The 25604-nt window shown below is 40.5% G+C and overlaps 1 protein-coding gene and 1 non-coding gene across 5 annotated transcripts; both read right to left on the bottom strand.

Moving 5' to 3' along the window:
* Positions 1 to 645: 645 nt before the first annotated feature.
* MTFR1 (mitochondrial fission regulator 1) lies at positions 646 to 24736 on the bottom strand. Of its 4 annotated transcripts, none has more exons than XM_038122904.1 (8): positions 24604 to 24736; positions 18268 to 18410; positions 14934 to 15032; positions 9600 to 9718; positions 6216 to 6457; positions 4190 to 4451; positions 3927 to 4095; positions 646 to 2319 (listed from the first exon to the last, which is right to left on the bottom strand). In XM_038122904.1, the coding sequence occupies exons 2-8, from the start codon at positions 18331 to 18333 to the stop codon at positions 2260 to 2262; spliced, it is 1017 nt and encodes a 338-aa protein (XP_037978832.1). In that variant the 5' UTR covers positions 18334 to 18410; positions 24604 to 24736; the 3' UTR covers positions 646 to 2259. The 4 variants fall into 4 exon arrangements, with proteins under 4 accessions (XP_037978832.1, XP_037978823.1, XP_037978842.1 ...); XM_038122895.1 differs by having other exon boundaries at positions 24575 to 24633; XM_038122914.1 differs by lacking the exon at positions 24604 to 24736 and adding an exon at positions 24510 to 24570.
* TRNAV-AAC lies at positions 12358 to 12430 on the bottom strand. The gene has a single exon. It is a non-coding gene; the product is annotated as a tRNA-Val (tRNA).
* Positions 24737 to 25604: the final 868 nt, after the last annotated feature.

Here is a 25604-nt window from a genome sequence, read left to right as displayed (position 1 = left end):
TTCTTATACTCTGTTCCCACCACAGTGTTCTCCTGTGGACAGTGGCATTGTGTGCAATTTCAAGGAATAGGACACAGATTAGGGTACAGTGTAAGATATTTGATGGCAACTTAGTGATTTTCTGGCACGGATGACATTTCTTCTGCAGTAATTTCACATCACTGCTAAAGCTCACCTCGCTTCTCGTGCTGGATACCCGAGTTTAGCTGAGCAGCGTCTGGTGCGGATGATTGTCATGCTTTAGCCTGGTTTAACAGGTCAAGTGACATCTTGAATTTTACAGGTTAATGATTTAACTGGGCTGCCAGAGGAACTGAGTGTACCAGGGGACGGAGAGGCTGTTGAACAAGTCCCTTCCTGCTATCATTGTGGTGAGGCATAAACTCCCCACGGGCTCCTGAGAACCATTGTTTGTTTGTTCAAACAGCATGCACCTGAATTAACAGCGTGGGGCTGTTTCACAGCCACCCCTACTGTCACTCCTGCTGCACAGCAAGGTAAGCAAACCAGCCCTGGAGGAGATGCAAGGAGGATCACTACAAGGAGGTTGTCACTACGCTGATTTATAGTCACTGTCACAGAACAGAAACTTCCCTTTTTGTGGCTGCTATCATTTGTAGAGTACCACAAATCAAATATGCCATCTTTATTTTATCTGCTTTTAATTTTATATAGTAGCAATAGAGCATAAAATACAAAACTTAAAACCACAGTTAACTTTCACAAAGGTGTTTTAGAGGCACTTAAAAGAACTGAAGGATTGAATGACCAATCAGTAGGACTGATGGCAGAGCACTTTGGAAGGAAGTTACATTGTGTACGTATTAACACCATTTCAAGTTCCACACCAGAAAACAAAGCTCCTCCATGTACAACCTACATTCCAGTTATAGGCAGCAAAGCTTCACATCTTCAGTAACCTTGTCAGAGCCATTCAGCTGACTTTATTAAAAAAGTGCTGCTTTTGTCTTTTCCTAGGAAACAGAAGCTCCCAGAGGCAGCTGTACTTGTCCCAGTAGCCAGGATCAGCTTAGAGCACCAAAAATACCCAAGCTCAGCTTTTTCAATGCTCATCCATGGTCAGAGCAAACCATGGCTTTGTGTCAGCGTGCTCCTCAACTGCAGCTCTTGGTTCCTGAACAGCTTTTTTCACCCTGACTTGTACTTTCGGCTTGAGCCTTTCTACACCTGTGGAGAACATGAGCTCAGGTGGCTGGTACAGGTGTGGCAGGAAACAGCTGCTGCATCAGAGGGGCTTCCCCTGGAAAATGGGTTATGGGAAACAGCTTATCCCATCTCTTCCCTGCAAATGGGGCCACAAGGGCTTGTGCAAGCCCCATCCGCCAGAAACACACCCAGGGAACCAAGCTGGGGAGAAGGTGTGCACAAGCATCTCCTACAGCAGCAGAGATGAGCTGCTTTTGGCAACTTGCACCCCACAGTACTTTGTACCTTTGTTTTCTTACCTACAGCACTTTATGCCAACTAACACATACTCTTTGTTATTTTAATCTGCTGCTATTTACTGGCTATTTCAAATTCCCTTCACTACCTTCTGACAGAGGCTCCCACAGCATGACTTTACTCTTTATAATGGCCACAGGATGATGCAAACAGGTTTTACTCCCTTACCTTGCAAGCTGAGGTGAAACAAAAAGCCCTGCACAAAAATGTACTACTATGTAAAATTTAGGGGTTTTTTTGTTGTTTTTTTTTTTTAATTTAAGACCTCTGCTGCAGGTTCAAGTTTTCACTTTGTGTCAGTAAGAAGCAGAGTGCCTCCAGGTTTTCTTTGGGCTAAAAATTTGCTACAGTTAAGTTTAAAAGAAAGACTTCACCATGAAGATTTCAGTATAAAATTACACATTGTAGTGCAAATTATAGGTAGAGCTCACATAAAACTGGTATTAACTTAAGGGTGTATCACCATCATTAATAACATGTACACAAATTTTTATGCTGGTCAGTTATGCACAAAAAATGTTGTATATATAACTTAGTGTTAATAAACCAAATCCATCACATAAATCTGAGTGGAAAGCCAAGCTTGAATACAAAATTAATACCTGAGTATAATGGTCCAATTTATTCCCTTGATAAATCACCTACATACAAACATGTTTAGTGCCTCATTTCTGCGTTTCACATTAGATCTTTCTGTTCTGTAAGAAAAGAGACCTCCCAGTACTAGTGCTATTTGAAACATAAAATATTTTATACAAAGCAGCTTAACAGTCTTTTGCAGAATAATCTTTAACGCTAAGATTTTTCAATTAAAGTCTTCATCTTTCCTGTAGACTTCAGCATGTGTGGTCCAAACTGGAAAGAGAACCAGAAACATGTTCAGATTGCTTTCAACAGATTCCCTGTTGAACTATCTATCCATCCAAGTACTAAAAGCAGAACCTGGGCTGAAATAATTTCCTTTATCACCCTGCTTCTCTCCAGGTGGATGTCACAAAGTAAAGGGAAATTTGTGTTAGCAACAGCTGAAATTGCTCAGAGGAGGGAGCCAAGGACCTGCTGGAGCAGGGCTGGAGGCAGTTTGCTCCAGCACGGTAAAATAAGGAGACAGACACAGCTATCCTTACACCTTGACAGCCAACTGCTCCAGCAGCAGTTCAACAGTGCTGCTGCTCTTACTCTACCTGCGTTTCTGTGCCAGTCCCTTTCAAAAGTGTCACACACGTCTGATCTAACAAAGTTAGATATTGGTAAGTGACTGATGGACAGATTCTATTAGCTCACTGTGGGTCAACATTCTATCATTTAATGAAAATCTTCAGGTTTTTTGAGGACTTGATGATCCTTTACCTCAAAAGGTGGACTGTAAATTTCAAAACCAGAAAATCATGAAAAAACCCTGTATAAAAATTTTGCAACTCGTATTCTTCTCCTTACTGTACCAGAGATGCTGAGGAAACGTGATTAATTCTTGGGAAACATCTAGCCTTTTACTTGAGAAAAACAGCCTGAACATTACAGAAATAAAACAGTAGAGGCCAAAAGGCAAGCAAGTCAACATTAATTAGCTGAAGTACTCAAAAGTCCTGAGATTTGTGGTAAAGTTATTTTCCTTAAAACATTAAGTCAGAGCAGAGCCAGCTTTTGGACTTTAATGTGCATTTTTTTTGATTGCAAATTAAAAAACCAAATGCAAAAAAAACCCCTTTACTCTTCCTCTCTGGTTCCACAGCACAAGGCTTCACGGATTGCTGACAAACACAGCTGATTTAGACCAGGCTGGTTTTTAAGTGTACATTGATAGAGACTTGTATTTTGAATGCTGACTGCTTAAAAACCAAATTTAAATCCATCTGAAATAAACTAGAAGCCATTAATAACTTGTGCCAGGAGGTGGACTTCAAATACAGTTTCATTTTAACATTCTCACACTATAAAGAAACTGTTTTCATATGCTCAGCATTTCCAATTATTAGAAGAAACTCCCTATACCAAAGAACCAATCCAGCAGACCTTCTGAACAATTTATTTTCCAAATTCCTAAGAATGTCTGATATGTTTCAGGATCTTGCTTCAAAGTTTCACCTGCACTAGCTGAATGGCTAAGGTTGGTAATAACAGGCAAACTCAGTTCAGACTGGATTCGATGTGAGCCCTTAGCAATGGTTTTCTGAGTATCAGATGCTGTGGCAACAGAAAATATTTTTGTTTTAAAAAAATAAAAAAACTGTTACAGGACTTTTTACAGCTAGGGCCAAGACAGTACACAATCCTAAGACTTGCCACTAAAAACATTTGATTGCCAAAATTCCTGGCATATCAGCAGTACTTCACCGGGTTTTGTAGACATAACAAATGAGATGCTAACTTGTGTAACACCTACAAATGTTAGCAGGAAGATGCAGGTTGGTTTGCACAACTATAATTTAGTTCAAGGATGTGTTCAGAATCAAAATACTCACCAGCACTACCTCAGTCTGTGTCTTTGTTTCAGCCTTTGGAATCACTTTTTCTGTTTCACCTTGGTTATCGTTTTGGTATCGATACGCAAACTTCTTTTTGAGAGCTTCTGCTATTAATGTTGCTGGATCTGCAGGCTGAGACACTTTAGGTTTTGTACCTTCTAAGGATCTAGAAAAGAAAATGGTATCAGTATCTGTCTCACCCTGAAATAATTTCAAAACCAAATCATGAATACCAATCTTGGTACATTGACATTTATTACCTTTTCACCGAGCGTAGTTTCACACTGTTCATGTCTTTGAGGATTTCTAGCATGTTTGGTACTTCAGGCTTCTTTGGCCCGTTCTCCACCACATTCTGGCCAGCGTTCATTTTTTGGTTTTTCCTCTCTTTAATGAGATCAATTGCAGACTTACTCTGACCCAGACTTAAGGGAGGGGGTGGAGGCAGAGGAGGAGGAGGAGGTGGTGGCAGTGGTGGAGGTGGAACAGGGACAGCAGCTGAAGCAAATGGACTTGACCCAACTACAAATAAAACATGCAATACAAGTCAGTTTACTTGTGACTACCCTTCACATGCCACAAATGCTCAGGTAAGAAAATCACTGAAATAACTTCAATTGCATCCCCTCTATCACCTTTAGATTTTAACGCCTTCATTCCTAAAACATCTAAGCAGGTTCAGCCAAAAAACCACATGAAAATCATTCTTGAAAAGTTAGAAGAGTCTTTTGACATTCCAGTTCTAATTCCAGATGCATTTGTGTCCTTACTGCAGTGGGACAGATGCCATGACATCTTCTAGTGCTCTGCCCCTAATGTTAGCAGTATTTCCCTTTCTTCTCAGAGGCAGCTACTGAGCTGGAAGTCTCAATCTGACACAGGAGCAGTGTTTCTCCCTACTTATCATCACAAATAAGAAATGACCATACAGGATTTTTCAATGTAAGTTTCAGAGCTCAAACAGTGCTTAAATTGAAGCTTATTCCAGCTGTCCGAGGTTGAGGATTTTTAGGCCAGCTACTCATCTGTCTCTACTCATAGAGATTCTCACCATAATCTTGATTTTGAGTTCCATGTATACTTCAGGTAAAAATTGGTGTAATAAATACAGTAACAGTAATAACCTGACAAATAAATGAAGAAACCTTTGTTTAACTGCACCTTTAAAAAAACCCAAGAAAAATCCAGTCAAACCAGAGTTCTGAGGCTTGGAGTATAAAGCGTGTAAAGATATTTACAGAAATGAAATAGAAGAGTCTACTCTGTGTATCTGTAAGAAAGCACACAGCATCATTACCACGTTCTACCACAAGAGGGAGATAAAGATGATAAAATAAAAATTTAATTTCCCTAATAAACAGAGGTAAAGGGGGAGAAAAAAAAGTTCATAGTTATTTCACATGCCCCCACTCTCCCCCCCAATTAAAATTCAAGAGTGTAACCAGGTGATCCTTAAAACTATTTCACAGTTTTGAATATGAGCAGTTCAGGAACAATAAAGTAACTCCTATCAGTTAACAGCTAAAGGAGCATCTGAAAAATCACAATATGATTTTATACACAAACACAGGCAATGCTGTACTTGTTAAGTGACCTCAGGAAAGAGTGAAAACCAAATGCCTGTCATCTGCAGCCGACAAGGGCCATCTCCTGCTAATCTCTGAAGGCTTAAAACTGAAAGGAGTCAGAGGTGAGAGAAAGAGGAGAAAGAAATTCAGGAAAAGAATGATTCTGTTTACTACCAGAAACAGTGCACCACTTTTGGTTCCATATGGACAACGTGTCTGGTCCCAGAGATGATTGCAGTAAACAATTAATTGCCTTTTCTGTTACTTGAGATGTATATTACATATTCCAAAAGCATAATTAGCATCTTGTATGAATACTTAATGATCAGAGAGCCTATTTCCTTACTGAATGGAAAGACTTCAGTGTCAGTAATTAAAGTTACATTCCTTTAGTTTGGTTTAAGCCATCATGTTTATCATGAGCTTTGCTCTGAAAGCTGTTTAATACTTCTTTACTCATTCACAGATTCAGAGCTCTGGCAGATTTACAGACAAACATGAAGACTTTAGGAATACTAAAAAAATACAGAAAATCTGGCAAGTCACTTGTCTTCAAGACCTATTCTGTACCCCTTGGTTATTGTGCCAAACTAACCAAAACAATATGGAGAAGTGTTTGGCATTGCAGTATCCCACAAAAAAGAATTAGCACAGTGGTAATTATAAAAGGGACACATTCGTTAAGTAATTTTTACTAAGAGTGCAGCAAATTTAATACCTGTTGTCAAGTTCTGCTGTTCTTGCAAGGTTACAATTTTGGCTATCTGTGCTCTTAAAGAGGCCAGTTCATTTTCTAGGGCACTGATCTTCTGCAGAGCTTCTTCGTTTGCCATCACTGCAATCCTGGGCACTGGTTCCTCTCCCGACGGGCTTTGCAAGGATGTTTGTCTGTGCGGGGACTTCCTGGAATGATGTGCTTCACCTGGAAGAGGCTGGGTTGTTTTTAACCAAACTTCTGACCTGCAACAAAAACATCACAGCATATTTTAAAAGCGCTTTGAAATAGATAAAGACTAAAGCAATGTTACCTACAACTCAGGGGTACAAGCTGAAGACCTGACTTCAGAATTGTTTTTAGACGAATCACTTCCATCAAGACCTTAAATAGTTTAAGGTAAATAAGAGCTTCACATCCTTTCTCCTTGCATCATGAGCTATGTTTCTCCTCTTCCCCCAGACAGCATTTTGTAGAATCCTTGGTTTCAGCAAAAAAAAAAAGGACTATATTTCCTCTTATCCCAGTCTGTTTCTCTGCCTCAAACCTATTGTATATTTCATTTGAATTAAGATTTTTCTTCCCTTAAATGCTACCATTTTTCCCCATGGGCAGCAAATAGCCATTTGCAGTTGATTCCTTTGAAGAAAGAAGAGTCTCTTGGGTCCACAGGATTTTTTTTGTGCTGTTTGTATTTCTGAATTTTTTTAAAATGTAAAAAACATTTCCCATTTTAGCAGCATTGGGAAATACGGAGTGCATGAAACAGCTTAGTGATGCAGTGACTGCTTGTCAGTTGATGGGAAAGGGTCTCCTATCAAGTTTTCTAACACAATAATTAGAACAAGAGAGAAGAAAATTTCCATACAGTTTTAGAGTCCATGACCTTCCCTCTGCTTCTCACAAGAAAATGTAACTCTGTTGCCTTCCCTTAATACCCACCAAAGCTCAAGCCACGTTAAACACTGAGGCGTTACTGAACATCTGCTCAAACAAGTCCAATAAGCCCTTACAAAGACACCAACATTTTAAAACTGTTTATCTCAAGAATCTGAGGAACCTGATCCAGATAAAGATGTCCCTGCTCATTGCAGGGGGCTTGGACTAGATGGCTTTTAAAGGTCCCTTTCAGTGCAAGCTGTTCTATGATTCTGTAAGTAGAACTGGTAAGGACTGATGACAACAAATCATCATAAACTTTAAAACACAAAATGTGGCCACATACTTAACTCTTCAATCCTCCCTGATGTCAATCCCCAAACTTCTCAGGCATGCCAGGATTCCATTATTTATTTAAACAAGAGAGTGAGAAGAGGGCCTGGTAAAAGGACTTTCTGTAGAATGGCTCCAGGCTAACTCAGCCCAAGTGCCCCACCACTGGATGAGTGGATTAAGCTACTGTGGGGGCTCATCATGTTAGATATGCAGTTGTGCTAGACCTAAAGCAAGAGCCAAGATTTAAGGCTAGAACAAGCCCTGTGCTCTGATCACATCAAACCAAGATTAGATACACATTTAAGTTTTCTGTGACACTGATAAAAACCATCAGCACAACTTGCAGTAATTTGATCAAGGAGAATTGAATATTATCATGGATGATGAAATTTAGGTGGTGATACCTAGACAGGAATAGAGAGCAACTCAAGCTGAGAACAGGAAACCTCCTGTAGCAGTCACCTCCCTGCTCTCCCTAAATAAGGTGGAGGTGATCACTCCTTAAAACCTGCCTTCCAGAAATCCTTTAAAGGAGAATAGCTAAACAACAAAGGGTATTTTCTGCTTAGAGCAGTAGTAGAGTTTTAAGGAGATGTCTTGACTGGAACCTAACACTATGGGAAAATATTATGCCTGAGTTGTCATTACTACTCTGACTAGGGGTAGAGGAAAAATGATTTGTCATTTAGTTGCTTCCTGTATAAAACTGCATTCACAGAAAAAAAACCCAAACCCTATGTCTGCAAGACTGTTTACTAAATTTTACAGTAGATAAATATTTAACAGTAACACCTATGTGATCCTGTCGAAACAGAGAATTTCAAATGCCTGGAAAACACCTAATGCATACCAGCTCCACTACCAATACTGTGCACAGATGTAATAAACAGTGCACACTGAAATAGTCATATTTACTAAGTAATTCACTTCCTGTGCTCCATCATAAGCTGTTTGCCTTAAGGTCACTATGTATCTGCAGGATTATTTTAGTCCTATCCCACATCCATCTGTCCCTGCTCCCCCCTTCCCGTGCACACATTTCAGCAAATACGCAGTCCTACATCTTTCATAATAGGTTCTTTGAAGCACCAAAGAGCCATTCTCCCTGTTGTCTCCATTAAATGTAATAGCTTTGCAGTTCAATTCTTAAACAAAGTACTTCTGTGCAAACAAAAGTAGTATCGGACAGTTCATGTCCTTCGTATCAAACAGACTTCAGGAACAGTGTTTCCCAAGCAAGTCCTGATTTCTGTGACTCCCCTCTGAGCTTGTGAAATTAATGTGGCATTGCCAGAATGTTTGTTATGCAAAGCTTCACTGTAACAAGACATGTTGGAGGGCATCTAGGTCATTACTAACCTATTTTCAAACCTATGCTTTCAAATTAAGAACACTATCCTCCTGTAACCTCCCAAGCCAACAATCTGTGCCCCTCTCTGACAGATCAGTTTGTTTAGAAGAAAAACCTCCTCTGCACTACAGAACTGTACTTTTGTTTCTGGATAGTCTGAGTAGGATGGAATAGATAACTTTATCCCTTCAGCTAAACTGTTTCAGGTAGTGACAGTGCTGTGTAGACCCTTGGTCCAACAGAGCAGTAGCTATCCCAGCATTCTGGACACAGGTGCCCACATGCTTCCCTGCCACTTTTTCTTATGAAGATTAAAGATGTGAAACACAAACCACAATTTTTTCACTGTACTTAGCAGACTGCAGAGCCTTAACCAGAAAGGTGAAAAACAATGTGCCAATTACTGGATTGCCAGAATGACCATTGCTGCTAATGAGGAAGCTGTACAGTTCACTGCCCTATGGTAATGACAATCTCAGGAGAACTGGAGAATCACTGTTAGCAATTTTGCCATAGCACAGCAGACATTTTCATTGCTTGAAGCTGTTGTGTGCAGTTCTTTGCAATACATAAATAAATAAAATCCTGAGTCTTCCTTGTATAATGTCAATCTCCTGTATGTTTTCCAACAAGTCCTGGTTTTGTAATCCTGTTAGTCTAACCTCTGCCACTTCTTTTCCAGACCCTACCTCTGTCTCTTCTCCCAGCATTCAAGTGGTCTCTGTTAATTTGTAATGCACAGTGGAGTCTCAGTGCAGAGAAGTGAAGTTTCGTCCTCTCAGTTCAGACAGAAGTCCAGAGAGAAGATTCTAGAAACATACCTGAGCCTTGTAGAGACTTCACCTTCTTCTTCAGCAATCCATCCCACATCAGCAAAGGAGGCCACTGCATCTTCTCTGAGTTGAGCAGGAGTGTTTCCTTCCGTGACATGAGAAATAAGCTAAATTTTAAAGGCAAGATTGAAGGTTTTAGAGTCAATACTTTCAGCCTGAGTCACATTTATATTACCCAATACTTCTACTGAGGCTACACGTATCTATTAACACATACATGCACAAAACACATCTGTAGACTTGAAACACTTATTTCTGTCCTGTGCTCAGTCCAGAATAATTTCACTGACTTCAAACTATTCAATCCATCCTGCTGAACACTTCACAGAAGTTCATGGCTAACTACATACACCATCACATGATGCTAATGAATACAAAAAATCCAATGCAAATTGTTACCTTTGAGACAAACAAACATCAACATTCTCACACAGTTTTTTATACCAACTCAAATAGTATGTTTTTAAATTACATTCATGACCAGTAGTTAAAAAAGACATTAAGGCTGCCAATACTTCTGAAGTATTTTGCCCTAATTTAGTATTATTTTCAAAGTGAAATTCTGCCAAAGTTTCCCTTTCCCAACAACGTCTGTATAAGAAGTATGCACATTGCATAGGGCGAAAAGCAAACAAGCAAAGCAACCCCAAAACCAGGCAAAAAGGCAATTCTACCAGCTCAGTAATCACAAAGACTTTGAGTGAGAGGTAGGATGCAATCATAACATTATACATTATGTGCTAACAATCTTATTTACAGCATGCCAAACAAATGGACCATTTTCCAGCATGGTTCTGGCCATTAGCTTTACAGCTGTTTGAAGCCAAAGGTGAGCAAGGCTTCAGAGACTGGAACCTTTCTTCAATTTCCCGTTAAGTGACCTGAATGGTGATTTGAAAAATTGTTTCGACCATCAATACTCCATAGTCACAACTCAACCAAACGGTTTCAAATCTATTTTGAAATACTGGCTGCCCCAGGTCAGATGAGGGCATGTGTTCAGAGTCACTGGACTTCCTAGCAGCCTGGCATCAGTATCTCAGCAGATAAAAGCTACTGAAACAACTTTCAGTGATTTGTTCTGCTCAGTCTTTCACCTTGAGTTCCATATCTCCAATGCATATATGCCCCAGCTTTGCTTGTATTCCATAGAATCACAGACTCGTTAAGGTGGGAAAGGCCCTCCAAGATCACAGAGTCCAGCTGTTAACCCAACACTACAAACAAACCCACAGCCAAATCGGCACGAGTTGTTGCAGCTGTTCAAGTGCTGCCTATGGCCAGCAGTGGCCAAGAATCTGGGAATACTGACAAAGATGGTGGCAGTAGGTGCCAGTCTGCATGCACCCAGACCAGCAGCATTTAGGTCAGTTCTCAAGGCAACTCCACTCTGTAAGAGCAAACTACCATGAAATGTTAGGATTAATCTAAATTTATAGCAGACCTATCACAGTAGGACTGCAGCCTGGAGGAGGTGAAACCATCTCAGAAGAACATCCACACATATTTTAGTAGTAGCCTCTGATACAGAAGTCTCAGGAAGAGAGAAGTTGTGGGCTTGAGGCTGTTTTTTTTTTTTTCCCTGGGAGTTGTTGCAAACAGCCTTAGAAATTGAGATTAGTTGCCTTCACCTCACACTCTCACTCGTATGAAAGTCTTTATCACAGCTCCCAGGAGTGCATATTGGCACCATCAGATCATTTGGAAACAACAGGGTTTTTTCCAGGTAGCATCAGCACAGATGGTAATATGTTTATCACATTAACAGTTGTGCCTAATACCATTACAGTCTGCCTCTCTTTAAAGCAGTCTAGAGAATACTATATTGCATGTTAGGATTTTTGCTGTTTGAGGTTTCCTTGGCATTTTTCTTTTTAAAAATGAATAGAAATTTTCAGGACCACAGCGTTTGTATTAATGTTAATGGAAATTTTAAAAATTAGCTACTTTTTGCAGGCGATACAAATTTTTCTGGCAGTAATATTACCATTAAAAGATTGAAGCCACTTTCAAATAAAGGCACTACACATACTTGAATCAAAAATAATTTTCTAATTCAACAGTAAAGAATGTATTTACCACTGCCAGAATTCCTGCATAGATAAATAACTTCTAATCCAAGATTTAGTAGTAAGCCTTCTGTTGTATTGTGATACAAGTTTCTTCTTAATTTTAGTTCATATTTATATGTAAACAGAATATGCTTGTTACCCCATATACAGATGTTTCTTTTCTCTATCCCTAAAACAACAAAGCCTTCCTCAGCAGTGGAATTTGAATTTCAAGTTAATGCAAGATTGTTGCTTTAATTTAAAGGTGAAATGCCAATACTTGTCTCTCAAAACCTTCACCTGCCTATGAACACCTCTGTGACTACCCTACTCCTCTTGTCAATTCCAGCAGAAAAAAATCTGAGCTACTGCTCTGCCAGCACCTAAAATAGAGAACAAAGTACTGAAAACAGAGGCCCAGTTCTACTGGATGGCAGGAACTGAATGAATCAGCGCCGTAACCTGCTTTTCTTTCCCTGGAAACTCTGTAGTTGCTACCCCCACTTTTTCCTTTGCAGGTTTTCTGCCTATCTTAGTGTGCACGTGTGCTGCACACACAGACACGCCTGAGGGCTGCAGACCCATCCTGAATTTCTGAAGACTACACACACTGCACGGCTCTGGCACCTCGGGTTGGAAGGGACACATAAAGAATCATCGAGTCCAACTCCCAAAGAAGGAGTCAGCCTCGCCAGTGTTTCCGCCCGGTTTCGAACCGGGGACCTTTCGCGTGTTAGGCGAACGTGATAACCACTACACTACGGAAACGCTGCTCTGCAGCGCAGCACGGCAGGCTCCCTGCTCTTTTGTTCGCTCCACTAAGTGCAAAGCACAGCAGATATTTTCATTCACTTTCATACACAACAGAATAAAAACCTCTTGATTTAAATTACTCATGCAACTAGGTATCAAACATTCGGAAACACTCCGAGTAAGACAAACTTGCTGTGATTTTTCAAATTAGCCCAGTAAATTCAGATGTTTGTGACATGCACACCAATTTATTAGGAGACTTCCACTGAGTTATCAGGTATCCATCAGACAGACAGGAGAAGCATGGGACTAAAACACAGATGCTGTAGCTGAAGGATGCTATCTTGAGAGACACTACTGTAGGTTTGGTTACCTAGGCTATACTGGTAAGTTTAATTTTATTTTCTCCTAAACACTACATATAAATCTAAAAAATATGACATACAAAAGATCTATATGAACTATTTTCAATTGTTCATGCCATATAGAGTGCATAATGTACATAAGCTCTGCCACCTCTTACTGAATATGTAAGTTGCATTTTAGTATTTAGCAGTTAATTTAATTGTTAACTATGGCAAGATCCACAGAGTCAGTAGACTTGAAACATCAAAATGTTTGGCTACTATTTTTTTTTTAGACTAGCTGAACAAAAGCATTTTAGAAGGTAAGTATGGACATTACAGAGATATTCTTTCAATGAGTCTCATCCTTTTATCATAAGAAAAATGCAGACCTGTGAAAAGCCTGATGCTCTGGGTTTAGAAACATTGATTCCATACATGCACCCTCAGATGATGCAAGAAAGATTTGATTTGTTTTTTTAAACAGAATGACTTACAGCAAGGTTCAGTTCATGGTCCTTTCATAATAGAGCTAAAGCTGGCAAGAGAGAAAGAGGAAGAGACAGCTATAGGAAAGTGTCAGTTGCAACAGCATGAAAACGATTGAGATCAGTATTGAACTTCACTACAGAATCTTAATGCTGAGATAAAGACACAAAGAACAGATGTTAGCATCACACTTAACAAACTCAGCAGTTTATATATTAAAATAGAGTCCACACAAACCATATAAATTTTAATGTGTTTCAAGGCTCAAATTTTGGAATTCCTATTTTTAATTAAATCAACTCTCACAACTACTTCTGTTTTCAGGATCCTTCCTTTCATCTCATAGAAAGTGGATGTTTATACTTAGTGTACACACAAAGCTGAATGAATGTCTCTTTAAGAGAACTAAAATGTCAAATGTTATATTTATTTTAACAGAATTCAGACCAAAACATATTTATGTATTTATTCATTTGTTTGCTTAAATACTAAAAATAATCAGGAACAGATTCCCCAGATACATCTCACCATTCCTTGCAAGAGCATAAACCAGAAATGTCTTCTTTTATGTACCATATTAAGAGAAGTCAGTATTAGGCTAACTATCTGCAAATGAGCATCATCTTCCCTTGTATGGCCTTTACAGCACAGAAAATCAGACACATAGGAGGACTTCACTACCTTTTAAATCTGAGGCACGTGGAGCCTTCTTGCTGGCAAAACACCTACTAATTATATATTTAGAAGTTTAATCCAGCATGCCATTTGTTGTCCTCACCTGCACAAAACTCCACATTCCTTTATATTTTTTTTTTCATCAAGTCACTAGAAATGTGAGATGGCTGTCCCAGCTTTCTCAATGTAATTTTTTAAGAGAGGCAAAACATTAGTATGGCTTTTACTATCATACCATTAAGGCTTCTATGGTAATCTGAACATTCTGGTTTTGCTACTGTAATTTTGAGTCTAAATATTGTTCATACATTTCATTTATGATAAAGAAATTAATTTAAACATTGAAAAATTTAGCACTATGGAAGTTACTATATCTTAAGTGTGGCAGCTGATTCCCTCCATTCATCCTTACACTCCCCACCCTTGCTCAGCCCACGAAACATTCCTCTCTCAGCTTGAATTTCAAACACTAAATTTCTCCAATTCTATACCCACCCCCTAACCCTGACATCAGAGTTGAAGAGATTATGTGTAACAGCTTCCACTTTCCCATCTGTTCCTGAAAGACTCACTATAGAAAGCATGGGTTTTCTCTTCCTTAAGCTTTTACACTTGCTCTTTACCCTACCCTTTCACCTACACAGCGCTAGCGTTGTCTTTTAAACAAAAGCAAACAGGGTTCTCACGTTATCTTGTAACTAGTTTTTTTATTTCTGATAAAGTTGTTTATTTTCCCAAGTATTTTTAATACTGTTCATCTTTACATGCCTCTTAAGCCTAGCTTATAAGTACTGTTTATATAAATAAGTTTCAATCATTTTTCTCTTTTATGAATTTTTTTTCAACTTTCTTATTTGGGAAAAATCTGAACTGGAAGCAGAGAGAAGTTAAGTAGCCTAATTCTCCTATATCTAGTTTATCATACTCTACTTTTACAGACCTTCTAGTCATGAGCAAATCCCTTTATCAGTATAGTGAGAAACAGATTTGAAATTGCTGCGAACACCTACCTGAAAGTGAACCCTTGGACACTGTATAAGAGAGAGGTTAGTACCAATTTTTCTTACAATACTTCGAGATGAACCATAAGGCTTGCTTGACCAAAGCACCTGCATGGGAAAAATAAAGAAGCCAGCTGTTAAGTGAACTGAGTTTTGCATCATATTGTAGTAGTTCTAACTCATTCCTCCACACCATGTTTTTCCTAAATGTATTTAGTAATTTCTTTCATGCTGGAGTAGGATATAATGTTCATACACTGAATTCTGTCCCAGTGAACTCCTTACATTCTATCCCCAAACTGGCACAAACACATTATACATCATCAGTACAGTACAGCCAGGGCTGCTAAGGTTGAGACAGCCTTTGGATTAAGTCTAAAGCCAAAACAATAAATCAGGTAACACAGAAGACTTCAGGAGCTGAAAGTATCTTCAAAAACACAATATTCAAATTTTCAAGGCATTAAAGAACCTACATTCAGTGAGACACCTCTTTCTATATGGTTTCAAGAAAAACCACTCAATCATTAAAAATCCTTGAAGTCACATCGTTCTTCATTTCTCAAACTATTTTTTTTAAATTTTAATTGAGAGCTCTTCTAACTCTAAGGAAGAATGTCTACCATTCTTAATGAAAGTAAGTATTTGCTACAATAAATATGAAAATGTAACTGTGAAATTAAAGAGCAAAGGAAAGTAAAATGGAGAAAATAAGACAAAATTTTTGTAAGAAAGAAACTTCGTCCCCTGCCCCAAAAAAATAGATTCACCTAGAGAAAACTGCCCACAGCAGCTCAACACACCAGGCTTCATTAAAACTGGTTCTACTGCAATTTTTATTTGCTCTGTGTTGTTTCAACAGGGATTAAATTTGCTTCTTTTTGTTGTATTTACAACAGCCTTATGAAAGGAAATAAAATGGGAATTTAATCCTAGGAGAATACTACAAAATGAGCCAGAACAGAAGCAAACACCCTGGAGAGCAGTAGGAAAGATTTCAGCACAGGCAAAGGCAATGCAAATGAGGAAAAGAATAATGAGAAGACTCTAACACAGGGTACATTGTTAGTAAACAATCAGAACATTGTATGGTAATTTAAAAAACTTGGCCATCGTTTAATTATGGCTGTAAATATGAACTTACTAGTCAGACTTTAGTTTTTAAAAGATCACAGCTTCAAGCAAACTTGACATCCTGGTAGAAGGTTGCCTAACAAAGAAAACAGGAAAAATCCAGGCTATTCTGGATAGGCAAAGGCAATATTGCCTGTATGATGACTGTAGTGGTGCTGTGGGAGTTGCATAACACACAGCTGAATATTTTAATATACTAAGCAAAGATCACTAGTCGTAGATATTGAAGGTTCTGTTAAAAAGGAAAGTTTATGTTCCATGGTATTAATCTCCAGATTATTTCACAAACTTCACACAAACATGCCTATTTCTAATTTCTATCCTTCCTTCCTCTGGCTTTATTGGAATGTAAAAATTTTGACAAAATGAATGTGCACTGCACATATACTATGCTACATCCTCACAACAGAGCTGCAACTTTGCCATGAATCCACTCAGACCTGTTTTTTTTTCCATTCTATAAAAAAATCATTCTCTTGCTTAATACACTGCTAATCTGAACTCAAATTTTTCAATGCAGAGTAGTCTATTGATGCTGCATTTTGGTTGCCCCAACCAAGACCTCACATTTGTGCCTATCACCTGTTTGTTTACATGCCTGGGCACACGGCAGGCAGATCAGTGGCCCTCAAGAACAAGTCCCTGACAAACAGCACCACAGCAATACAGTCTCATTATTCACAACTGATTCTGATTAAAGCAGAACTGTTGGCAAGAGACTCAAAGTGATGGGGCATTGGAACAAATAATGCCAGTCAAAGGAAGGCTTAATAAGTTGCAGAAGTACTTCCACAACAGCAAGACAGTCTAGACTACATGCTCTATTACCAACACAAGTGCAATGCATTTTAAACAAGCAGCAAAACTTGTTTAGATATTGCTCAGACCACAGACAAGTTGCTGACTAGCAGTCAAAAATATTTGGTTTCCGAATGCCCTTGGGGCTCTTCAGCAACAGTGGTTTGGTGCACCAAAACACTGAAAGACTCAGTTTTGGTAATACAAGATATGCCAGGACATTATTGTCAGCATACTGCATGCAAACTGTGCCACAAGGGATTCAAGTAAAATCAGATCCCTGCTCAGCTGAGCTGAGGTCTCAGCACTGCTCTAACCAAATTCACAACTTCTTGTTGACTTGAAGCACTGGCTGAGCAAGTCTGCATAATGCTACTTAGTCATACACTGCTATTGCATCAGTGCTTCGCTGCTGTCTAGAACAACTGACACTTGGAAACCTAACTACATTATCACAAGCTTGATACAAGTAGAGAATGGGGAGAAAAGGGTTAAAAACTTGTTTCTCTCCCTATTTAGGCTGAAATTGCTGAATTACTAGTGTTATAATGCAACATATTCTCATACTTTGAATTTTCCAAGTTACATGGAATCTCAGATCAAAATTCAAATAAAATCCTAAAATATAGATTTTTGTTGTCAATCGTCATATACGCTGTATAAACAATTTGCTCTCCATAGATTCCCAAGACTGATAAAAGGTTCTACCACAGTAATACTGACTAAATACTGCACAGAGCTGTTACAGATTTCTCCATTCTTAAAATATTAAAATACTTCAAAAAATTTCAGGGATTACCACACTAAGGTCAGCATTTGTCAAAAGAGCTTCCTAGAGGTCAGTGACAGAGCAGCTGTTGTGAAGCAGTTCTCTGTCTCTCTCTGCTAAGCATTCAAAGAAAACTCTGTATATAGTCTCCTCCAAGAGGAGAGCCATGCAGGCCTGTTCCCCTGTTTACTCAGTAAAGAACACAGCTGTACTGCTCTCATGTACTGTTGTAACTACAGCACAGAAGAGGTAAATGTAGCACAATTATAATCATCTCAGTTTCATGGGGCTTTTGTATCTCCAAGGTAAGAACAAGAAAGAAGATTATTTTTTAATCACTGTTAAAAATAAGATGGAATTGTCCTTCAACTTTACAACACACACGGAAGGCCAGCATGAACAGCAGTGTTTACAAAGTAAACAGTTTATTAGAATCAGAAGGAACTGCGTAGTACTTTTAACACATTTATTACTCAATATTGCAGTGTTCAAGCCATAAACTTGATGACTTTTCAGCAATGCAGAATCATCCCAGTATTGAGTGTACCTAAAGTGTTCTTCTAGATAAGCACAAACTAAAACACATGAAGTGCTTTCTATACCTTATTTTCTGAAAACATAAAGGAAGTTTGAAACACTTACTGATTCCATGTTCAATCCAATTTGTTCAAAAGCCATCCTAATTAAGCGCCTCAGCCAGCAAATCATCAGGACTGGAAAAGGCCTTTCCGAACTTGGATTTAAGCCTTCGAAACCTACAAGGCTGCCAAGGTTCCATAGTAGTTCTGAAACGAGACACATAAGAAATTTAGATGCATGCTGTGGAACATGTACAGAAGTAAACTGCTAGATTCCTAAAAAAACAAGCTTTAGATAGAAGACATATTAGATGACACCAATACCTTGTACTGCAAAGCAAAGGTGTTCAAGAAGGCATCTACTAAATACAGGTAACAATGACTTTTTAGTAGTGTCATTTTTATAGAATCATAGAATTATTTGAGTTGGAAGAGAGTTCGAACATCATCCAGTTCCAACCTTCCTGGCATCTGCAGGGACACGTTCCACGATCAGGTTGGCACATACATACATACATTCCCATCCAGCCTGGCCATAAAAACTTCCAGGAATGGGGCATACACAATTTTTTTCAACAACCTATTTCTGTGCATCAGCACCCTCAGGGTGGTATATATCTAACCCAAACCTATCCTCTCTCAGTTTAAAGCCACTGCCCCTTGTCCTATCACCACATGCCCTTGCAAAAAGTTTGTCTCTAGCTGTCTTGTAGTCCCCTTCAGGTACTGGAAAGAAATCTAAGCTGTTGTTAAGTTAACAATTAAAAAGTTGGAGAAATGACTGCTCACTTGAGCTTGGACAGATGATGGCGTTCAACAACTCTAAGTGAGCATCAAGCCCTATGGAACGCCTGCAGATGGGGATTAGCACTAAGACTGAAGTGCCATGCTCATATCTAAAACTCATTTCTATGCAGGAATAGACTGCAGAAAGCTGATCACCTCTCCTGACTCACATTCTCTGACTGCTTTGTTGTTCCTTCCTTTTTCCTACAACTAAGGAGAGAAAGGAAACATGGAAAAATGACTAATGCAGGAAAATTACATGAAATACTGTAGATGTAGGACATGAAAATATTCAAGCAGTTTATAAAATTAGACAGATTTCAAATTTTGTCTATTTATATGCACTTCCATTCACTTGACTCAAGATGGTTTTATTGCTCCTGTAGCGAAAATAGTGTCCTTTTTCTTTAACTGTGTTCTACACCAGTCATAACCTGTATGCCACCAAAACCAGGGAAGGAAGCCACAGATTTGGGTTTACACTTCTTTTGTGTAGCAGGCTGGAAACAACACTCTGTTGATCCACCCTGAGCAACGTATTTGTAGCATGAACAACGGTGTTGCTATAGTCACTCCATATAGAGGCAGGGATGACTAAAGCAATGCAGCAGCAAGGAACTGGTACTTGGGAAGTTTGAAAGTCAGGAGATGGAAAAGCTCTGCTGTTTGGAGAAGCCAAACAAGTCCTACAGTTAGACCATCATTGTTTCCATTACAAAATTTTTCAACAGTTTACAGCTCCTTAGTAATAACGTACCTCTTGTGGAAACTTGGCAGAAACAGTACAATCTTACAGTTATCTTTTTTTAGACAGGCTTAAAAGACAGTTGATATTAGTTTCTCATCATCATAGGATTTTCTTTTGTTTGTGACTAAGCTCAGAAGAAACTATTAATCTACACCAGGAGATTAGAATGAAAATGGCAACTGTTATAGGAAAAACAATAGGGAAGAATAATGGGCTAGCTACCAAACAGCCATGAATACAAGCTACACTCATTCATAGTAAATAAATAAGTCATGGACTTCTTTACAGAATGCTTGAGAAGTCAATTAGAGAAGCATTACCATCTACTTGATCTATTATTCCTTTAGGTATCTGTTATTCTTCCCTTACACAGCCCACTGTATGGGCCTTGGATCCCATTGCACCTGCAGTGTTCTTAAAACAGGAAGAATATAATACCCCACATTGGATTTGGCACCGTTTCCACCACAGTAGCATGCAGTGACATAAAAGAGAGGAATGCTCTCATAAAAGGGGAAACCTGTTCCAAAGGTGTGATTACATGTGATATGCTCCACCTCATTCCAAAGTCCAGACTTGTTCAACAAGCAGTGTGGAAATCAAAGGAAGAAAAAAGAAAGCTGCATCACGACAAATTCAAACTAAAGAGAAAAAGGTAGGGTACTGCTGAGCAACTGCAAAGACAGGGCTGGCTGAGAAAGGCAAGTGAGAGGACTAAAATGAATGACTGTATCCTGATACATTGGTCTCTCAGCCAGCTCATAGGTTTAAAAGAAGTCAAAGTCATATTTTCTTCCAGAGAAGAAAACGTATGATTTTGTTCCTAATTAAATGAGAGGTCCGAGTCTAACAACAAAGACAATTTGGACAGAAGTGAAAAGGGAGTGTTAGAACTTCCTCCAAAGAAATCAGAGCAGGTCTAGAAAGTTTCCAAGAATTTAAGGAACTTAAAGGCAAACAGGTAAAAGAACAACACAAAAACTGACAAGATAACCAATCAAAAGCACAAAACCAGATATAGAAAAAAAAGTAGCACAACATCAGGATGACAGAATAGTATAAATACGAAGTAGCAAGCTAAAAAAGGCAAGCTACAAAATGGGTTCCATCTCACAGGCATAAAAAAGTCCTACATGTATTAGCAGTAAAAGGCAAGAGAGACAACCATGATGCAACAGGAAAGAAAGCAGTGTGTGCTTGAGAAGTTACAGGCATCCAGGACGACAGTATCTAGTGAATTTCACCTTGCAAAGTTCAGAAACTTGTCAAAGCAGTTTTTGAAATATTGATAATTAATTTCAGAAACTTGGTCAATGGGATTCAAAACCCCAGGAATAAAAGAAGGAGCATGATGACACAAAGCATTGGAAATAGTCCAAAACACTTATCCTGCCCTTAAATATTAAGGTGATCCTTTATAATTCCAGGTTCCAAGACTCTGATGACTGAACACAAAAGAGCATTCATTCAACGCAACAAGTACTCCGTAAAAAAAATATTTATAGTTCACTTTGTAAGTTGTTTCCTCTGTAGCATGAATACTTAAAGTACTTGAGACTGGGGTCACCAACATCTTGCTCTTTTCAATGATCTGTCTGTTCTTGCAGAAGAAATTGAATGAAATCAATCTGTAAGAGCACAGAGTACCACCCGATTCCTGGACTAGCTTCCTTAGTCTGTGGCTCTAAGGAAAACCACCATGTTTGAACAACCTCCAGTTAATCTGTTATCTAAAAGAAAAATGCTTCTAAGTGTATTTTTATCTGATTATGAGTTTACAGAATTATCTCCAGGCAAACTTCATACTTATTTCCTTCTGACTATGTTGCACTACATCTTTGTACACAAAACTCAACTATTTCACAATTGGTTTATGTGCCAAGAACAGACAGGGTTCATTCCAAAAGAAACTGCTGGACAGCAAGAATGAAATCATTAGCAAATTCACCTCTCATGCTCTGTACCATTACAAACCATTTGCAGAAGCAGAAGTAAATGTTTATTGCTTTTAGTAAACAGAATAATACTTCTTTTAAAATACTGATCTTTGTGGCATTTGTTCTCTCTCTTCTTGGTGCTACCTGCAGTAAAAATAGTTTAATTCCTCAAAAATTCCCATAACTCAATTACTACAATGAAAAGCCCTGAGTGACAGTAATATTGCTGTAAAAAATGGTCCTTCTGCTCTGCCTCAGCAGAACTATTACAAGGATGAGCAGCAGCCATAGACAAGATTACCAAGACGTCCAAGGTGCAGTGACATAAAGAATTACATTTCACCGCATAAAGCATGAAGGGGTTGGAATTTCATGGGTTCAATTCAATGAAACCCAGAAATTAGCAATGCTGAAAAACTTTCTCACTGATACAGAAATATGGAGGAATTGCTTGGTTTAGAAATGAGGAGGTCTACATTCCCAAGCCCCCTGGAGCTTATTTGCCCCTACTTTTCCCAACCACTTGTGCAGGCTCTGTTCAACACTCTCACATCAAATATCAACTCAACAAAGCTGAGAGATAAAACCACTTATAAATGACAAAAAGTTCATTAAATAAACATAAAAGCTCTGGAATCTCTACACATAAGGTGTAACACCCAGTAAATATGAACAGAAGCCTTTTGCCAGACTTTTTAGTGAGTCCTACACAGGAAACATTAAAAGAAAATCAGATGCAGCTGCTTTCAAATTGAAATTCTTCTATGAGTTTTTGCAATGTTGTACTTATCCAGGTCCCCGTCAGAGCGTGAGTTCTTGCTCTTTAAAAGAAATATGATATTTCTATTTTTTTACTGAAGGTTTCTCTCATTCACTTAAGGTCCATACAAACACAAAGAGAATGACTTAGCAGGACTGATGGAACAGATTAGCCTTAACAAAGAATAAACAAGGGTATGAAATCTGAAAAATTAAAGGTGTAGTCTCTAAATTCAAAAGGCATAACTTTAAAAAGTATAAAATTTTCAAAGAAGCACAGGTTCAAAGGAATACCAGCCACATAAAAAATGAAATGCAAAAAGACCAGGCTCCTCCTTATTTAAGCAAGAACTAGGGCAAGCATATCTCCACAGTCTTTCAGACTACCACATGACCCAAGTTCATCCAATAAAATTACATCCACAAGGAAACATTATTTAAAAAGTAATGAAGGAAGAGAAAACAAACAAAAAAACCCCAAAAAAACCCAAACCAAAACCAAACCATTATCACAACAGCCAAATGGGCGGAAGAATTTTTGGATAAAGGACCAGACTCTGTCCCAAACTGACACAGCTACAAGCAAAGTAAATGGGCATTTGGCAGAGGTCATATAGCCAGAAACAGGAGTCTGTTTTTTGGTGTGGAAGCTATAAACAATGGAGCACCCCAGTACTAACAGAAACACCTGTTTGGAAAGATATGAAGAGAGAAATAAAAGTCAGTAAATACTACAGGGACGATCTAAGCTAGTACTGGCACGAAATTTAAAGCAGGAATTGAAAATCATACCTACTTGCAACAGAAGTTGCTAAAGCTTTCCTAAAAATATAGCCCCATCATATTTACCTGAAGGTCCAAAACCCTATTAATCAGATTTCATTCATGCTACCCTACCTTGCCAACTAAAGACAGAGAAAAAAAAATCCATGTTTCAGCACTAGTTTAATCAAAAGCTTTTGCTCAGCAATGATTATACCTGCACAGTACACTATGATACCACTGAGAGGTAAGTTAAACCCTTCAACACCTATCCACCACAAGGTATTATGTGGCAGAGACAACCAAGCACCTGCACTTCCCTGCTGGACAGACAGACCTCCCCAGCAGCTGCTGCGAATGTCAGTCTTTCTGCTACAGCTTTGAGAGACAACAGCAGGTAAGTCCGAAAAAGCATTTAAAATGTCCCATTCCCCCCCCCCCCCCCCCCCAGATACCTCCCTGTGTAACAATGCCGAGTTCCTACACACAGAAATCATATCTTAGCTAGTGGCCCCTACACAGCGACAAGTAAACCAGAACTTTTAGACCTGATGTGCAGATAACTCGCCTGACTCATTTTTATCACCTAGGTAAAAGCCAGTGGGGATCAGGAGACATAATTCCTATTCATTTAATCTTTGTAAGTCTTGCCTTCACCAGAGCTGCAGAGCACTCTGAGGACAGCATGTTAATATTAATGAAGCACTGCTGACAGCGTCAGGCAGAGATCAATGCACTACGATTGATTTCAGCATTCAAACTCTACTCACCCTCAATATTTGGAATTTCAACAGCTCGTTAAACAAAATGAAAACACGCACCCAGCAAGTTACTTATTTATGACCACTACAGAAGAGCTTGAGCACGGCAGCAGTATCAGTAAAGGTGCACACAGCAAGCAGTGTAAATTTACAAAAAAAGATAAATAAAAACCCCATGCCCCTTAGGGCTCATTTTTCCTCTTATACGCCAACTCTCTATTTTAAAGCGTCCTCAAAAAACTTCCCAATTATCTCCACATGATCTTCTATTTACATTATTCCCCGTGACCTGTCACCTTCCCATCACAGCAGTTCCCCTGCACGAACAAAAGCTTCGGCCCAGCACGCCGAGGCTCTTCCACGATCCTGCCGGCACCTGCCCTGCCCGGGGACAGCGGGGCCGCCCCGAGCGGCCTGTACGTGGTTTCCAGGCAAGCTTCCCCTCCCACACCGCCCCTCGCCCGGGATCGGCCGCGCCAAGAGAGGCTGCCCAGGGGGAAGGAAGGGGGTGCCCAGGAGGGAGGAAGGGGCTGCCCAAGGGCAAGGGGAGAACCTCAGCCGCGGCCGCCGCCACCACCGCTGCCGCCGCTGCCGCCGCCGCCCCCCCTCGCCCCTCACCCGCCGCCGCGGCCGACGCGCTGCCTCACCCGCTGCTCGCGCGGCCGCTCGCGGCCCTGCCCCGGCAGCCAATCGGCGACCGGCACGGCGCCGCCCCGGCCAATCGCGAGCCGGCGGCGGGCGCGGGAGGCGGGACGTGGCGCGCGCTGCGGGGGTGAGGCGCTACCCGGCAGGCGCCGAGCCGGCAGCGGGAGGGGGGGCCCTGCCCCGCCCCCCGCGCGGTCACGTGAGCGGGACCCGCCAATAAAGGCGGGACGCCGGGAGCGCCGCGAAGCGCGCCGGGCGGGTGTGGGGCTCGTGGCAGCTGGCGAGCGGGATGAAGGACACAGCGGCCAGCAGTGCCGGGGCGGGGTCAGGCTGGACAGCGGGAGGCATTTGTTCACAAAACGGGTGATTAAACGCTGCAGTGGGCTGCCTTGGGAAGTGGTGGAGTCACCGTGCCCAGAGGTGTTTACGAAAGGCCGGCTGTGGCACTCAGCGCCCCGGTCTAGATGACAGGGTGGTGCTCGGCCACAGGTTGGACTCGGTGACCTCAGAGGTGCTTTCCAGCCTCGCTGATTCCGTCATTCCCAGGCGGTGGGCAACGACAGCGGCCCTGCCTTGTCGCCGGCGGGGCAGCGCTGCCGGGTCCGCCTGCAGCCGCGCTCCTGTGGAGGCTGCGGGGCCGCCCCCGGGCTCCGCCGCAGCCTCGGCCGCCCCCGGGCTCCGCCTCGGCCAGGACCGCTGGCGCTGCCCGGCGGCTGCTGGCGGCCTGCGGCTCCCTGAGGTGTGGCTGCCGGCTGCGGCACCGCCGGTGGCTCCTGGGCTGGCGTCGGCTGTGTCCCATTGAAACCTTGTGAAAAGGAGGGCCGGGATCGCTGTGGAACCAGCGGGAAGTCGGGATCGCTGTGGGGTAGAGGCGTGATAAAGGAGAGTTCAGAGTTTTTTCATGCTGAATTGATTTAAGCATTACTTAGCGGGTGTTTAGAGCTTTAGAAACTACTGAGAACTTTACTCAAGCATTTTAAAGTAAGGTGCCAAGGTTACATGG

This window comes from Motacilla alba, chromosome 2 (genome assembly GCF_015832195.1).
Source record: "Motacilla alba alba isolate MOTALB_02 chromosome 2, Motacilla_alba_V1.0_pri, whole genome shotgun sequence".
NCBI classification, from domain to species: Eukaryota; Metazoa; Chordata; class Aves; order Passeriformes; family Motacillidae; genus Motacilla; species Motacilla alba.
Note: the sequence above shows the minus strand (reverse complement) of the source record. Positions and strands in the feature narration are given on the sequence as shown.